The sequence below is a fragment of the Sparus aurata genome, chromosome 13 (genome assembly GCF_900880675.1).
Source record: "Sparus aurata chromosome 13, fSpaAur1.1, whole genome shotgun sequence".
NCBI classification, from domain to species: domain Eukaryota; kingdom Metazoa; phylum Chordata; class Actinopteri; order Spariformes; family Sparidae; genus Sparus; species Sparus aurata.
In genome coordinates, this window is record NC_044199.1 from 9,339,306 (window position 1) to 9,356,603 (window position 17,298).

General features: G+C 41.4%; 3 protein-coding genes across 4 annotated transcripts; all 3 read left to right on the plus strand.

Moving 5' to 3' along the window:
* Positions 1-34: 34 nt before the first annotated feature.
* On the plus strand, positions 35-6,668 carry dpagt1 (dolichyl-phosphate (UDP-N-acetylglucosamine) N-acetylglucosaminephosphotransferase 1 (GlcNAc-1-P transferase)). Its single transcript, XM_030437830.1, has 9 exons — positions 35-1,347; positions 1,477-1,597; positions 1,698-1,911; positions 2,998-3,144; positions 3,300-3,384; positions 3,477-3,665; positions 3,772-3,859; positions 5,368-5,523; positions 5,620-6,668. The coding sequence occupies exons 1-9, from the start codon at positions 1,193-1,195 to the stop codon at positions 5,683-5,685; spliced, it is 1,221 nt and encodes a 406-aa protein (XP_030293690.1). The 5' UTR covers positions 35-1,192; the 3' UTR covers positions 5,686-6,668.
* Positions 6,669-7,927: 1,259 nt separating this feature from the next.
* hinfp (histone H4 transcription factor) lies at positions 7,928-12,337 on the plus strand. Its single transcript, XM_030437015.1, has 9 exons — positions 7,928-8,428; positions 8,869-9,095; positions 9,215-9,326; positions 9,483-9,635; positions 9,755-9,832; positions 10,830-10,950; positions 11,046-11,184; positions 11,263-11,387; positions 11,472-12,337. Exons 1-9 carry the CDS (start codon positions 8,269-8,271, stop codon positions 11,827-11,829), a joined length of 1,473 nt encoding a protein of 490 aa, XP_030292875.1. The 5' UTR covers positions 7,928-8,268; the 3' UTR covers positions 11,830-12,337.
* A 553-nt stretch (positions 12,338-12,890) lies between these two features.
* On the plus strand, positions 12,891-16,517 carry LOC115593650 (CUB and sushi domain-containing protein 1). Of its 2 annotated transcripts, none has more exons than XM_030437235.1 (4): positions 12,891-13,215; positions 13,438-13,602; positions 14,039-14,206; positions 14,999-16,517. In XM_030437235.1, the coding sequence occupies exons 1-4, from the start codon at positions 13,098-13,100 to the stop codon at positions 15,235-15,237; spliced, it is 690 nt and encodes a 229-aa protein (XP_030293095.1). In that variant the 5' UTR covers positions 12,891-13,097; the 3' UTR covers positions 15,238-16,517. The 2 variants fall into 2 exon arrangements, with proteins under 2 accessions (XP_030293095.1, XP_030293096.1); XM_030437236.1 differs by having other exon boundaries at positions 12,891-13,209.
* The last annotated feature ends 781 nt before the right edge of the window (positions 16,518-17,298 follow it).

A 17,298-nucleotide genomic window follows, 5' to 3' on the forward strand; every position in this document is an offset into this window, starting at 1 on the left:
AGACCTGCAGGCGGCGCTGCAGGGCAGGACCGCAGCGGCCAGGAGGAAGTGAAAGGTGGAGCCTTCAAAGTAAAAGCAGAACACTTAAAACGTAAAATAAAAATAAAATAAATTGTCACCATAATTTTTTTCATCTGTCGACAACGCTTGATTATCAAATCAGGACACAGCTGACTCAAAGTAACATTAACGCACATGTTTAAGAGTATTATCTTTGCACATTGCACATATATTCACAATGTGAATATTTACACATTTCACCTCATCAGATTTAACTTGTTTTATTTCTCTTAGCATGGCAGGCAAAATTAACATTCAACGAATAGGCCTCTAAGAAATACACTAATTACACAATAATGATTATTATAACATAGGATTTGACAATTTAATTTCAGTGATTTGTATGAAAAGTTCTGAACAAAGATGTAATATTACAAAAAATAGAAAATATCAAGGTGATAAAACATACAAGGAGATATAGAGTTTTATCAGTGAGACACTTTCTTACAATATAATTTTTACATTTCTTATCCAGGATTTTAAAAAGCCCTGAAGTGAGAGTGGAGTCAGTTGCAGCTGCACAGGCTGCCGCACCACAGAAGAAGATGTCACTTCCGTGTCATCAGCCGATTGGATTGGCAGTAACCGGAAGCTGATGTTTGTTTACAGGTGTGTCAAGTGAGTAGTAACGATGTAAAGACCGGTCTAGAAAACAGAGCAAATATTGTGATATTATCTATATGGCAGCAAAAAAATATTTTAGACCTTTTTTTTCAACCAGAGATTCCAGCTAACAAAAAGCAAAGCATCGCAGACTGTTTTTATTTTTATTTTGTTATAATATTTTATTTTGAAGAGTTAAACCGGAAGTATAACCTTCGTAGCACTCGCGAGTTAACGGTTAGAACTGATAACAGACGTGGAGTTAAGACAACCAGGCAGTGGACAGATAATAGCATCAACAGCCCGTAATGAAACTTGATATGGACTACCGTTGTGACGTGGGGACTCGTTCGTCTTTGACAGCTGACTCTCGGAGATGTGTTTTGCTCTAAAACAACGATATGACATGTTTTTACCACGGTGAGGACAGCCACAGCTCGTTCATCGATTGCCTGGAGGGGGCAACGTCAGATTAGCTAGAAACCTGATTTGCTCCGTCTGACACGGGGCCACCAAATTGCCTGTAAACATGTCACCGGTTCCCGTCCTGCCGCTGGTGATCAACGGCCTCATGTCGGCTCTCGGCTGCATGGCCACACTGAAACTCATTCCTGCTTTCAAGGACCATTTCATCTCAGCCAGACTGTACGGAATGGACCTAAACAAGACAGCCAAAAAGGAAGTGTGAGTTGTTTTTTTTAACTGTCCTTTGAAAGCACTTCATATTATGTCAGGTGATAAATGTCCAGTCTGAAAGTAAAACTGATTTCCTGCTCTGATGTTTTTTCTCTTCCTGGTCATCCGTCTGTGCAGCCCAGAGTCCCAGGGAGTCATCAGTGGGACGGTCTTCCTCATCATCCTCTTCTGCTTCATCCCAGTGCCTTTCCTTAGCTGCTTTATGGGAGATCAGTGCAAGGGCTTCCCACATGATGAGGTGGGGCCCATTGATTGTAAAGTTAACTTTGTGTGTTTCTCTCAAATCCGCGGCCCTAACTCCCCTGTGTTGTTGTGTGTTGTTTTTATTGTTGGATCAGTTTGTACAGCTGATTGGTGCTCTTCTGGCCATCTGTTGCATGATCTTCCTGGGCTTTGCTGATGATGTGCTGAATCTGCGGTGGAGGCACAAGCTCCTGCTTCCCACCATGGCTTCCCTGCCGCTGCTCATGGTCTATTTTACCAACTTTGGCAACACGGTCATCGTGGTGCCCAAGCCCTTCAGAGTCCTGCTGGGTCTGCACTTGGATCTGGGTGAGTCTACTACCTACCTCGGTCACATCCTTCAGCTTCACCTGGAAGATCCCAAGATGTTCTCAAGCCAGATGGAACATATAATCTGCCAACACAGAGATCAGGAACCACTGAAAATTTAAAATCTTCCTAAATTATGGACCAAAAAGCTTTTCTGTCCATTATGCTGATGACATGCATAAACAATTTTGGAAAAAGACATTATATGATGTAGGAAATAATCCAAGAGTCAATTTAATAATCATCACACAACCCGTGCAGCTACAGCGGTCCCATTAAATAATGGCCACACATCATACAGATGCAGTCTTTTGAAATATTATTTGAGCTCTGTTTCTCTATTTCCTCAGCAGACACCATGAAAACAAAATACTTAAAACATGCATCTCACAGTATATAAGTCTCTCAAGCTAGTGTCCGTTGATTCACAGTAAGTAAATTAAATACGTTGTCCATGTAAAGGCACACTAACAAGCATTATGCATGAACACAAAACAAAATGAAAGGCAGTTTACCATATTCGCCTCGTGGTCCACATGTAGAAAAACATCAATTTGATGCTGTATATTTCCCCTCTGCTGCCATGTTGTTTCTGACCCATAATGCTCCTGGCCCATGACATCACCACATTGCATCAAAACATGACCCATAATGCCCTAAACTCTGACACTGTGAGCGGTCGCACTCTGCTTTAAATTAAACCTTTTTAAAAGACCTGGTCCCAAGCTCTGGTGCTAGCGTTGTAAACACCAAACCCTCCCCTGAAACTCCAAGACCTCAGCCTGGACTGCTAGCTGCACAACTAACTTAGCTAACAATAGCTGTACTTAGCTGCAGTTGGTTTTTGTGATGAAATGTTGCCCCTTATTTGTTTTGAATACAAATTAAACAGGATGACAGAAGCATATACAGTAAACATCTCAATGAATCAGCCAGTTATGTTGTGATCCTTTTATGCTACTCACAATGGATGCATACATAATGAATTAAATATTACAACATTTAAGTACAATGAAAAATAACGGCACTCCTGTTCCACTCATGCTCAGTCGTCCTGTTAATGTTGTCATTTATGATTTTCTGCAGGTATTCTCTACTACGTCTACATGGGAATGCTCGCGGTGTTCTGCACAAACGCCATCAACATCCTAGCGGGCATCAACGGCATCGAGTCAGGTCAAGCCCTGTTTATCTCCGGCTCCATCATCGTCTTCAACCTGCTGGAGCTCAGCGGTGTGTGCTTTGTTTTCCCCCCTCACCATCAACACTACAGATCACACTCTCTGCACCGCCAGTCCTGAATGTTGTGGATATGGATTTTGGAGTTATTGTGTCACACTGGCAGTTTCATCTAACTTGTGTTTTTTTTGTGTTTTCTAATCTGTTAGGAGATTACCGTGATGACCATGTTTTCTCCCTGTACTTCATGATACCATTCTTCTTCACAACATTAGCACTTTTTTACCATAACTGGTAAGTTAAGACTGATACCCGAGGTAGTTTTAGTAAATATTACATTCATTGCCCCTTTTTATTCTGTCAATGTGCCACCTGTTTTGTCACAGGTATCCTTCATCTGTGTTCGTGGGCGACACTTTCTGCTACTTTGCTGGGATGACGTTTGCTGTAGTCGGCATCCTGGGACATTTCAGCAAAACAATGCTGCTGTTCTTCATTCCTCAAGTGGTTAACTTTATTTACTCATTGCCTCAGCTTTTTCACGTCATCCCCTGTCCCAGACACCGGCTCCCCAGGTAACCTTCTGCCGATGGACTTGTGATATCTTTCATTCATTATTTATAGTGATTTATATCTTATCTGCTCCTTTTGTCTTTGTCCCAATGTCACTGCTAATGAAAGGCTGAATCCAGACACAGGCAAACTGGGGATGAGCTACTCGAAATTCAAAAGAAAGGACCTCTCGAAATTAGGACACCTCATTCTGACGGTAAAGCTCCTGCACTTGTGTATTCTTTTTTTTTTCACTGATCGCTCAACCTATTTGTCTTTAAAGATTAAAAAAATGGTGCAGTATGCCCGTCACATTTTCCCATAGGCCAGAGTAATGTCCTATTCTTTGTCTGTCAGACCAACAGTCAAAGAAATTTAATTAAATATGATAAAAAAACAAAAAACAGAGAAAGCAGAGCAAAGCAAAGCCTAGCATTGGAGAAACTTAAACTATACATATTTTGGCAATTCAACTTGCTTCTATACCTACACAATTAATGTCCCATATTATAATCATTTTCAGGTTCATACTTTTATTTTGTGTGTACAGTAGAAAATTGTGGTAACACATTTTGTCGGTCCACAAATTTCATGGTGGGTAGGTGGTTATTACCAAGCAAAATATCTAAAATTTCTTTAAAATTGCCCCCAAATTACCATAATAACTACTTTATCGTGTATTGACAATTAGCCCAATATTATCTAGTAATTTCCAACAAGCAGCTAATAAATAGCAATTTTCTTTAATGTCATTCCCAACCAGTTTCTGTTTAACTTTTGCAGGTCTGTGAATTAAAGTACCTTTTTTTTTTTTTTTTTTAACATTGTCCATGTCATTTTCTGACCTGCAGAAGCTGGGCAGAAAAACTAGTTAGAAGTTTCCTAGAAATGTTTCATAAATTCATACATTTTGAGGTATTTATTTATGGCAATTGGGGGTAATTTAAAAGATATTTCAGATATGTTACATGGAAATTACCATCTACATGGCATGAATGTTCGCAACCTGTAAAATAAAGTATTACTGTAAAAAAGATGTTATTTTTCTCATACTGTCCACTGCTGCAGCACCTCTATTCACCCTCTGTCTGAATAGTCTGTTTTAGCTTCTGTCTCTGTAAGGCCTGCCTACCGATTAGCCCAGTCTGCTCTAATTTGTCAGCTCTTGCTAGCGTAGCAGGCTCACTGCTTTTCTGCATAGGCTCTACCCGTGTTTCTGCAACCACAGTTGTACTTTTGGTGTGGCTATAGAGTTGCTATAGTAACAACTTCTGAATATGTGCAGATCAAGCATTCTGATGCTTTCACTGTATTCATGTAGCGCTTTGACCTGCTTTATAATGAAAAAACAGACATGGAAATCTCATTTCTTACAATATGGAACCTTGAAGTGATAAACAAAATTGAATATAAATTAAGATGTGAGTTGATTCTCTGTGTCTTGACTAAACTCAGTTAAAATCAAGTCTCTCTGATGAATTTGAATTCCTGTGTTAATTATCTTCATAATCAGACAGAATTGCCATTTTGTTTCACTTCACTATATTACTATGTGAACCCCTAAAACAAATGGATGTGTTGGCAGCAATTTCAGACAACTAGTACCAAGTCTGCTATTAAATGAGTGCATGTACTGAGGATTGGTCTAGCTGGGTAAACACACCGGTGGCAGGCCTCCAGCTACGTTTATTGGCTGATAACAATAACGCCTTTAATCCTCAACAGGTGGCAGAGTTATTGAAGCTGCTCGAGGTGCGGAGAGGCCAGGAGGGAGACGATGAATTTATTGAATGCAACAACATGACCTTAATAAATCTGGTGCTGAAATTGCTCGGGCCCACCCACGAGAGGAACCTCACAGTCATAATGCTCATCATACAGGTATAATAAAAATAAACAGCTGCTGTATCCAAACACCCTGAATATTGTAGGAAATATGAATTTTTCACTCACTGCTCATGTCTGCGTCTCTCTCAGGTGATGGGCAGTGCAGTGGCTTTCGGGATTCGTTATCACCTGGTGCGTCTTTTCTACGACGTCTAGACTGCTCTCGTGGACGGAGGAGGGAGCGACTGACAGAGAGAATATGATATCGTTATGGAACTATTCTGCAGGCTCAGGTTTCATCTGAGTCCATGACCTCACTGTAACTTTCCTGCCTCTGACTGTACCTGCAGTGAAGATATGGTGCGAGGTTTAAAGCTATAATTCACTTTAAAACATGTTCATATAGAAGCTCAAATGGCTAACGATCGGACGTTAACAGCTTTAGTGTTGGTCATTCTCCTGGTTCCAGTGATTGCAAGCAGGAAAACGTTACTGAGTCTTAATTCTCTCGTGTGTCCACGCTGAAAGTATATTTTTATACTTGGTTTTTTAAAGGAAAAGGCAGTAAGAGGGAATGACTTTCAGTCTTCTGATCAGTGGCGGTCTGCTACTAAATTGTGACCATTTGATAACAGATTTAAGGATCTAGAAGTGCCCTAAAAACATTCACAAAGTGGTTTGAATCAGCTGTTGAAGCAAAAAAAAATGTACCCACGCACACTTTCATCCGCACTCATACTAATCAATCCATGCAACATGGGTGGGCAAGTTAGAATCTCTGTTTTTTTTTTGTACCTACGAACAAACGCACACAGAATGGTGATTGTGAAGAATAGCTTTGAAAACAAAAGGAAGCTAGTGTCAGTCTGGAGGCTGTCACAGAGAATTAGGTGGAGACAGGGAAATAGAGGGGAACTTAGGAAAAAAACAAAGTGAGCTTATAGTTTCTGGATTGTTGTAAAAGTTAATTAAGGTCGATGGAAGGTGATGGGATGAGTCAATATTTCTCTTGGTATTATTGGACGCACAGCTGTATTTTTATGAAGCATTTTTTTCCCCCCAAGGGTTCAGCAGACTTGCGACAATGTGAAACTCAACAGGCACTGGACTATTTTATGTAGGAATGTAAGTACAAGTGGGAAACTGTTTACTGTTGAGATGAGAGGCTCAAATTGAGAAATAAAAGCTAATTAAAAACATCATAGTGTGCCATTGTAATAATTTGCAGTGGTTTGGGTATTATCAGCAAAATATTTATGTTAATGTTGTTTTCTTCTTCCTGTATAAACAAACTTCAAGAATTTCTGATAAAAAACATCATTTCTGGAGCTGCAATGCAAAACAGCAATCTGTCAAACCACTGAAGTAGATGGGGACTTGTTTTGAAATATATTTTTTTTTTAAAAAGACAACTTCAAAAACAACACAAAATGGCTCTATACAGCTTGTCGCGTGTAATCTAAGACTCTCAAAAGCCCAGGCATCCAAAATTGAGATTTGAGAGACTGGAATGACACCAGGCCAGTTGCATAGAGCCATTTTATGTCTGTTTTTAGTTGTTTTCTTTTCATTTAAAACAAGTCCCCATCTACTACAGTTGTTTAGCAGAATGTTAATGCTGTGAAGCTCAAGCAATGTTTTCTTTTTGTTTTTTTTGGATTATGAAACTTCACCTGACTTTCATCGGCATGCGGGTGAGTACATAATGACTGACTTTCCATTTTTGTGTTAACTTATCTTCTAACATCTTGGGCACATTTCTCTAATAACCAAAGTCAAGAAGGATTTATTTTTTTATCAGAAATATTGGTATATGTTGTTATCAGATTTTAAAATGCTTAGACATTAGCATGGGCCTCAAAAAAATCATAGTTATTATGCAGTGTTTCAATCTGCATAAGCTGCTGATGTGTTGTATGTAAAATCTGCATCTATAAACTAACCACAACTGCAAAATAACTAATAACTCTTGTGGGGTAAATTGTACCACATTTGTCAATGAGATGTCATGGAAAAGAAGTATAAAGTGGCACAAAATCAAAATATTCATGGAAAGTAAAAGTACTTCAGAGTTGCACTCTACTTAACTTTAAAGAATACTAATGACACTGAATGAAATACTTATGATTCCGATAACTGAATAAACAAGCTGTTCTCACAGGAAAATACAGTATCCAGAGCACTGTTTGAAGCTAGAAAGGTGTCAGGGTCTGCCACATATAAACAAAGTAAAACAGTATGAAATCGTGTTTTTCTTTAAGGTAAGTTTGTTTATTTTGTCTATAAAGTTTGTTTGGACATAAAAATTAATAAATAAATAAATTGTGGAACAAAGATCTTTCTCTTGTGTTAACAATTTCGCACTCAAAACTCCATAGTGCACCTTTAATTATCACAAAATGAAAATGAAAAAGTAGATTTTTAAGCGGAACATGTGACACGCGGAACCGTTGAAGTACGTGGTTTCTGGGGAGACAGCCGCGCTGCACACAGCCCGCGTTCCTTGTGACTGGCCATAACAACCGATGTTTACAATGTGTCAGCGCTTCTAAAATTCGTTTTTGACACTATATCTCCCCTTCGTGTGACATTTTGACGCCTTTCATGTGTTTTCGTATTTATTGAGTGTTTGAGGAGGATGTTTGTGAAGCTCTGTCACAGCTGCTGAGTGTTTTTACAGACACTGGTTGTTAGCTAACACCCTCTGTTTGTCAGTGATGGTCACACCTTGGCGACGTTTATCGCTTCAGCCTGTCTGAAAACACACTACATTATTAGACCCGCTCGGACTCGGGAGAGATGCCGCCCAACAGACGGATCCATAAGAAGGCGCTGAAGCTGGAGTGTGAGTGGAGTCCGTGTCAGGAGTCGTTCAGTCGGATGGAGAACTTTTGTAAGCATGCGGAGGGTCACCTTAATGCTCTAAACATGGCTGAAGAGGACGAGGAAGAAGCAGAAGGTGAGGAGTACTACACCTCAAAGTCCTGACCACACTCTCAATTGATTATTATCTTATATGACTTGGTCTGTTTGAGATATGGCTTCATAATTTCAACATGGGTCAGGGAAGAGTAGATTTTATATATATGTGTGTGTGTGATGACTAGATGAGGTGTTAGAAATACTTGTGACCAGATTTTACAAACTTTTTTTCTTGAACAGTTTTTCTTTGACTGAAAAAACATCTGTGTACAACAAATGATAACATATACCTTATTGTAATTCAGGATGCTCCAACCGATAAATAATCAGCCCACTGTTGGAGAAATGTATATTATTGGCTGTTTATTTTATCAGTGAAATTATAGTTGATTATATGAAGCCAAACAGTTTAATTCATTGTGAAACTCTAAAATCAATGATGCCTACTAATGCAAACTATTTCCTTTTTGTTCGAAGCGGAGAGGAACTGTCTTTGGAGAGACTGTGGTTTCTGTTCTCTGGAGGGTCCTGAAGAGTTGCGGAGACATCTGTTCTTTCACTGTTACCATACGAAGCTGAAGCAGCTGGGTCAGCAGGTGCTTAACGCCCAGCCGGAGTTGGGCACCTGCTCCATCGGCTACGACAACCGCAACACCATCCCAGAAATCCCTGACAATTTTATCTGCCTTTGGGACAAATGTGAGGTAATCTTCACGTGCGCACAGTTGACATAAACGGGAGGATTTCATCCTTTGAGTGTCTGCGAAGTAGAATTTAATCTCTGACTTTGACCAAATTTGTTTCTTCCTTTTATTTGTTAAAGCAACAACCTTTTGAAAACCCAGAGTGGTTTTATCGTCATGTAGAGATGCACAGCCTGTGCATGGATATACCAGCAGGAGACTGTGAATTCCCAATCCGCTGTGGGTGGAAAGGTGCGTCATTTAAGATTTATAGGTCAGAATATCAACGTAACTAAAGATCACACAACTGATTAGTTGTCAGAGAAGTTTAAAATGCTGATTATGATTTTGGCTCTGTGCTTAAGAATGTTAAGATTGTTATTGAGTAGCAGTTCTGTCCCTCTGCAGATTGTGAAGCCACTGCTAAAGGGCGTCCTAAGCTGCGGGAGCACCTGCGCAGCCACACCCAGGAGAAGGTGGTGGCGTGTCCGGGCTGCGGGGGGATGTACGCCAACAACACCAAGCTGTTCGACCACATCATACGGCAGAACGCCATGGAAGGTGAAGAACCCTGTCAGAATTATGTTAAAGCCTATAAGATATTAACAGTGTTGGTGACTTTTTAAAAGTTCATTTTGTATCACCTTGTAATTCTTGCTTTGTGTGAATGTGTGCTGTAGGTCAGAGGTTCCAGTGTTCTCACTGCTCCAAACGTTTCGCCACAGAAAGACTGCTGAGAGACCACATGAGAACCCACGGTCAGTCCCACCGCCATCATGCTATCACTGTTAGTAGTCATAATTCCAATGAACTGGGAGAACTTTAAAAGACCATACTGCTCTTTTTGCATGTTTGAGCCAAATAAGTTCAAACCAGGCAAGTTTGTATTACTAACAGCCATCTTCCGAAACACGCCTTTTTATATTTTCAGATTCTATCAGCCAGGTGGACACTAGAGCTGCAATAATCCACATCTATTATTATAATCAATTTAATAATTTCAGTCAATTCCAAGTAAAAATACCAAAGATTTGCTGGTGCCAGCTATGAGGATTTGCTAGCTTTTTGTTGGCATTTATAGTATTGAAGAGTCTCTTAGTTTTGGACTGTTGGTTGTTCAAAAGAAACAATCTAAAGACATCACTTTGCCCAGTTCTTTTGATATTATATAGACAAACATTTAATCATGAAAACAATCAGTAGATTTATTGATGGTGAAAATAATCGACGCTGGTTTCTGCTCATGCCTGTACAAGAGAATGCCACTCAAATACTGACAGACGGTATCATTAAACATGGGATGTACTCGCTATTCCATCAAAGGGAGCATGTGGCCCAAAATAGTCCTATTTGTTTGCATTTTTATGTTCTGTTCTTTTTTTTTTCTGCATGTTTTTCCATAAATCCTCAAATACTTCACACCTACACACACTGCCAGTTGAGCTTCTGCAGCGGTATGTTTATGCAGCCATAAACATCACTAAACCTTAGTAAACTTCCACTTTCTGACCCCTGCAGCCCTGTAAGCAACTCATATGGCGAATAAATCGATGTGCTAGATGTCTGTGTTGTTACAGCAACAGTGTCCAGCTTTAAAATAAATGATTTCAACAGGATTTATTGACTAGAATCGAGTGTAAATAAAAGTTGTCCATTTTTGAGCAGTTGACCATGTGATGCACTTTGGTGGCTAGCTCTGCAGTATAATCAGATGAGTTAATCTGTCACTGGTTTGTCTTGGTCTTGTCGGTGCAGTGAGCCACTACAAATGCCCGCTGTGTGACATGACTTGTCCATCGCCGTCCTCGCTGCGCAACCACATCAAGTTTCGCCACAGTAACGAGAAGCCGTACAGCTGTGAATACTGCGAATACAGGTATCGCATCCTCTGAAGCTACAGTAGTTCAAAACAAGATTAAACTAAACGTCAACTTATGGTATTGTTTACTTCATACTCCATTTTATTTTCAGGTGTAAGAATCTGATCGACCTGCGCAAACACCTGGATACCCACAGCAGCGAGCCGGCGTTCCACTGCGACGCTCCCGGCTGCAGCTTCACCTCCCGCACCATCGGCACCATGAAGATTCACCACCAAAAAGAGCACGAGGTGAAAGAGGAAATCTTTTTAAATGACTGCTCATTTGATGTCATTTATAGTTCTCTAACGTTTCCTTTCCACAACCAGGGGAATTTTGTCGCTCGCTACAAGTGCCACGTGTGCGATAAGTGCTTCACCAGGGGCAACAGCCTCACTGTTCACCTGCACAAAAAGCACCAATTCAAATGGCCCTCTGGACACCCCAGGTTCAGGTAGGTTTCGAAACAAGCTGGAGATGCTGATCATGAGATGTGTGGGTTGCTGCAGCACTGATGGCCTCTTCACCACTCTGTCAGGTACAAGGAGCACGAGGACGGCTTCTTGCGGCTGCAGCTGATCCGCTACGAGAGCGTGGAACTGACGGAGCAGCTGATGAGGGAACGGCAAAATAGGCAAGCGGACGAGGAGGATGAGGACCAGACCGAAGGCCAGGAGGTGGGGGAAGAGTCCCCGGGCGCAGCTCCTTCACAGCTGCAGGTGGAACTGAGAGGGGTGCTGCTGGAGGAGCAGAGGGCGGAGGAGACCGCCGTCAGCGCTGAGGAGGGCAGTCAGGAGGAGGGCATGTTGTACGTTCTGACTGGAGGTTTGTCACAAGCAGGGGACGACTCTGTCATGCAGCAGCTCCAGGATAATGCTCAGCAGCAGGTGGTTTGACTGCCACATCAGTCCGGCTTAGAAGAATTACACATGAAGTGACATTCTGTAACCAGCTGTGCTGTTTCAGATTCATGGCAAACATATGAAGGCACTACAAATGATACGTCTGACTGAAGGAATGTGTACTCCATCACAATCTGTATTGAGCCTATATTAGGTAATACACTTGTCTTAATGTGTTTGAATGTGTTTTATTTGTGTGTTGAAGACCTATTGGCCAGTATTTTTATATCATTTTCAATTAATTCCATGTATCTCATACTGTAAAATCTTCAGACGGCTGGACAGATAATAATGCTGCACTGCCGAGAGGAAGATCATTCTCTGTTTCAGAAGTACATCAGCATGAAGAAGCCATCACAGTGGTGTGTTAGCATTTACAGTCACTAATAATTATATTTGTGAAAAATCCAGCAAAGAGGGACCTACCTCATCAGCTCAGAGTGTGTGTATTTTTTGATTCTTGAATAAACAAGCTGACAAAATGTTTGCAGAAAAAAATGTATACTTCTTGTTTGTCTTTATGCGCAGTAAAAAAAAAAAAAAGTATGCTGCACAAAATTCAGCCTCATTACTATAAACAAGTTATTAAGAGAGAAATATGTTTCTTTCTATTTTCATCTCTGTCGGTAGGATCTGCAGTCTGTACTTTCGTTATGGCGCCCCCTGTTGTACATAACTGCTCTACTGCAGCTCAATAATATCAGGCTCTCCTAGAACAGACATTATCCAAAATGTGTTGATAGACCACTGAGGGGACAAACTGATATTAGCTCAAATTAAAATATTGTCTCCCCATTATTCCACCCAATAAATGAAGATGAGACTTTTCTCTATTAAATCATAATTGTACGCCCAAAAGTTTGTCTGCTCAAAAGTGTAAATTCAACCAATTAACTGCTCCTCCTCACCCTACACCTGCAAATACAATGTGATCCCATCCCTCTTTTTCAGCCTTGATCTTATAGAAAGCTCTCACGCCCTTCGTCATAACACGCCTATGCCAAAGCAGTGTGTCCTCCACTCACCGCACGTAGTGGCATCAGCTGTGTGTAGCAGATTAAGGCGGCACACACACAGCTTAGTGTAAGTGTTACTTAATGCTCTCTTGTCTCTTCGCTCTGCAGTCAGTGAACTCTGCCGGGACACGTTCTAATGGCTTCGTGTCTGCTGAAAATATGATGACGTATACAATGTGTCTGGACTGCAAGACTCAGTTCACAGATCCATCTGGAGTATTTCACAGACACTGATTGCGTCAGAAGATGGGCACCGTGACGTTATATCGACTGCTGCTGCTGCTCTCGCTGCTGCTGCTGTTTGGGTGCTTCCAAGGAGCCATTTCCCAGTTTCCTGAATGGCTTGAAGAGGTGGAAGGTAGTGGTAAGACCTCAAATAATGTCAGAGTAATGCTATTTTTCAGTCATCAAATGAAAGATTCTTCTACTTGCAGTGGGTACAGTTCTTATGGATCCCTGTTACAACGACATCTTTCTTAGTCTGGGCCCTAAAGCCTGAAAACATTTCCAGTTTCTTTATATATGAATGTTAGTGATTCGTCCAGTTCTGATGCATGTCAAAGCTAATAAAAATGTTTCACTGTAGTTGAGACAGAATGGCTTCCTGAACCAGATTTCATAGACGACATCTACTGGTCCGGGTCAGCGCCCCTTTGCATGGGAGGCTGTACGGCGCAGCACCAGGAGCTGAGGAGAGATCGCTGTGGAGATTCGAGCTGCTGCTGGATCGGCCACAAGTCCCTGTGCAGAGGTAGGACTAGTGGTGGAAGAAGTATTTAGGTCTTTCACTTAAGTAAAAGTGTTAATACCACACTGTGAAAATGTCACTACAGGCACAAGTCCTGAACTAGAATTAAAAGTAAAAGTAGTCATTTTGCAGTAAAATAGTCCCTGTCAGTGTTTTACGATGACTTATAGTGTTTAAGGTTTGATATTAGGGCTGCATTAATGTGTGTTTTGCATAACTGCTGTTTAAGGTTGAGCTCACTTTATTACGTTGGGTACTTTCATCCACAGCAATGCCTCCCATTTTATAAGACCATCATATGCTTGTATAACACAAGAGGGTTTTGAATAGTTTATCTCAAAGAATTAGGAGAATTTTCTCAACCCACCCTGTCTGATGAGCCTGCTGCGCAGCTTTGTGTCGTGCTTTGCCTTTGCATCTGCTTCCCTTTGCATGGCAGTGAACTGTGGGAGGCCAGATGTGGACTATAATGGAGCAGTGTATGGTAACGACTGGTGGGTGGGCTCCGTGGTGAGGTACACCTGTCGCCCTGGCTTCATGCTGGTGGGAAGCCCGACCAGAACCTGCCAGCAGAATGGCCTCTGGACACCGAAACCCCTCTGCCTCCGTGAGTAAACAGGTTTAGTTTTGGTAATCTCACATGAGCATGGACGGATGACTGAACAGGCCTACCGGGCACAGAGCGACTGTTTCAAGTGACCTTTAACAAATCTTTTTGAAGGTCAATTTTTCAGTTACAAATGTCCACAAAAAGACAGCAACAAGGCAGCTACAAAGGGACACACACCAAAGAGACAAAACAACTTTTATGGAACATGCACCTAGCATTAAGAGACACAAAACAACTACAAAGAGATTCAAAACATGTACAAAGAGACACAAAAAACAACTACAAAGAGATTCAAAACATGTACAAAGAGACACAAAACGACTACAAATAGATTCAAAACATGTACAAAGAGACACAAAACAACTACAAAGGGACACACGCTTACCACAAAGAAACAAAAACGACTTTGAAGAGACATAAAACAACTACAAAGCTGCGAACATCTACCATAAAGAGTCACAAAACAACTTCAAAGTGACACATGCTGACCAAAGGGAGCCAAAAACGACTGTCAGGAGACGTAAAACAACTACAAAGAGACCGCAAAGAGACACAAAACAAGTTCAGAGGGACACACGCCCATACAACGAAACACAACACAACTGCAAAGCTGCAAACATCTACCGTAAAGAGACACAAAATGGCTACAAAGAGTCTTGTAGAGCCTCTGTCAAGAGGCTTTGGGGGCCCTTTAGATGTCTGTGCCCAGGGCCCTGTTGTCTCATAACCAGTCCATGCTTATGAACCCTCAAATCTCATCTACACAATTTCTCCCTACCTGTGTTTCAGGAATGTGTCAGCGGGGACAGATTGAAGTCAGTGAGAGGGAACTCAACGGGACGTGCAACTCCACCTGCGCATATAAAAGCTACTTCGGCCCGCCCAAGCAAGGCTGCTCCCGGATAGACAACTGTAAGACGAAGGACACCGGCTGGAAGCGGTTCTTCTCCCAGTGTGTCCCCTGCATTTGTGACTGTGCTTTATCATGTCGTGAGTCGCTTCCCCGCCGCGCCGGCAAGAGCAAATGAATGAAAAAGGACTTGAACTGGTGATATGTGAGCATGTTGCAATGTTGTCTCGGCGCAAATACACTTAAATGTGGTTATTGATCGCTTCAAACATGAGTTATCCGTTTTCCTTTGTGGAGTCCGATGCAAAGAACGCTTTCGTCTTCTTATTTATAGCATCTGCAGTCTAACACATGAGGGAAATGTGGACTGTGTGGTGGGACGCAGGGTGAAGAGGAGACGCACCGCAGCATGCTTTTTGCAGCCTCATCCAATTGTGTGGACAAATCAGAGGACCGAAATCAGGATGTTTGAAGACATTTATCTAATCTCTCTGGCACACTGAAGCCGACAGCGTCTTCCTGTTTTCTATTTATAGGTTTTACACGACGACAAGAAGATTTCAGTGCCTGAGGTTCAAATCCCTCTGAGTCAGCAGTGAATTACAAGCAAAGCTAAATTCAGTCAGTCTGTGTGATGTGGTGAGAGGGTCAAAAAAAAAAGAAGAGAAACAGCGAAGTGAAGTGAATTTTACTTAGTTAAAACAGCCTGAGAGGCTGTGTCAACGTGGGTCAAATAATTATTTGTAATACTTCAGATAAAAAGTTGAACATGAATTTTCAGATGGTTGAGGTCTGTTTTTGATAAGCGGCTAATTATAGGGAGCAAATGATTGTTTGGAGGGCAGAATTAGGAAGCTCAGGCGGCATTCTCTGTTAGGTTGAAAGGACTTTCCTGTCACAGGCTACACCTACCAGGAATGCCTCGCATCTGTGTGTCTGCAAACGTGTTTCTGTGTCCGAGGGAACTGAGGAAATGAAGATGAAGACGAGGAGAGAGGGAAGTGAAACCACGAGGATTAGCACCTCTGCCTCGTCCATCTGTCCCGTAAGGAGATGAAACCTTAATCTTGTTACAAAGGGAGCAGCTCTGGTCAGGGAGCACAGCCGACACGCGGAGTGTTGTAGGCCTTGTTCTTAAAGGTAGTCGACTACGCACATCCTGCAGAAGCTGACTGGGGTTGGTCGAGGGGCGGGTGAAATAAATCAAATGGGAACCAGCATGGAGAAAGCCGTGAAACATGTAAAAGTGAATTAATTCCAAACTGTGATTTTGATTTAAAAAGAATATGTTTACAGGAAGGGCATCCAGGACAGCTTGTAGCATTTATTGTGAAAAATAGCCCAAAATATCTTTTTCTTGCACAAGTCAAGTCTTTATCTCTACGACGATTGGATTGTATTAATGTGATTATGATGTCTGGTGCGTTTGTGAGAAATAAAAGGATGATGCTGCCCCTATCTGAAGTCATAACAACCACACTCTAATCTCATTCCAGACACCCAATTTTATTTATTTATTTTTTTTATTTCATTCCCAGCTCAGCAGCAGTTTGCTGAAACAGACTTGAGTCTTTAAGCAGTCGTGATCTGCAAAACGACGCCACTCACAACAGTTGCTCCAAGTGTAATTTAACCCTGCATTCGAACAGTTGCGATGGGCAGTGACATTTCTTCTCTTATGGTCTCATATTTGTCAAATTTTAATTCCTGGCACCCTATATATTTGAGTCTTAACTAACTTGGTGTAAATACATGTCGCATATACTTTTTAACAAGTGCCCCAATGTGATTATTTGCTCACATGTTTGGTAGATTCTGATGCACAGACTCACCAGCTTTGACTTGATAAATGACATTACTCTTTGAAGCCACTAGATGATGCTGTTTTGTTTATTGTCACAACATTCAGCACCACTTTTGCACTTCACGTGAACTTGAAAAATCCCTTCAATGCACAAATCAGAAAAAAACAAAACAAAATCAAGGTTGATTCTCTGCTACATCTGATCACGTGGAGTTGCTGCCTCATGCTCAGCGCTGTCGAGGCCAGGTGGTGAACCTTAGCAGGATTTGTTCGTCCGCTACAGGTTTGTAGCAGCCAATCCCTGTGAAAAGGGACGAGTTTGAATCAGAAACGGTTCAATCGTGTGGTTAACACAGCAAGATAATGGGGATCTATTAATAGATCCAAACTGAAATGATCCAAATGACTGACCAAACAGAAATCACACCAAATATG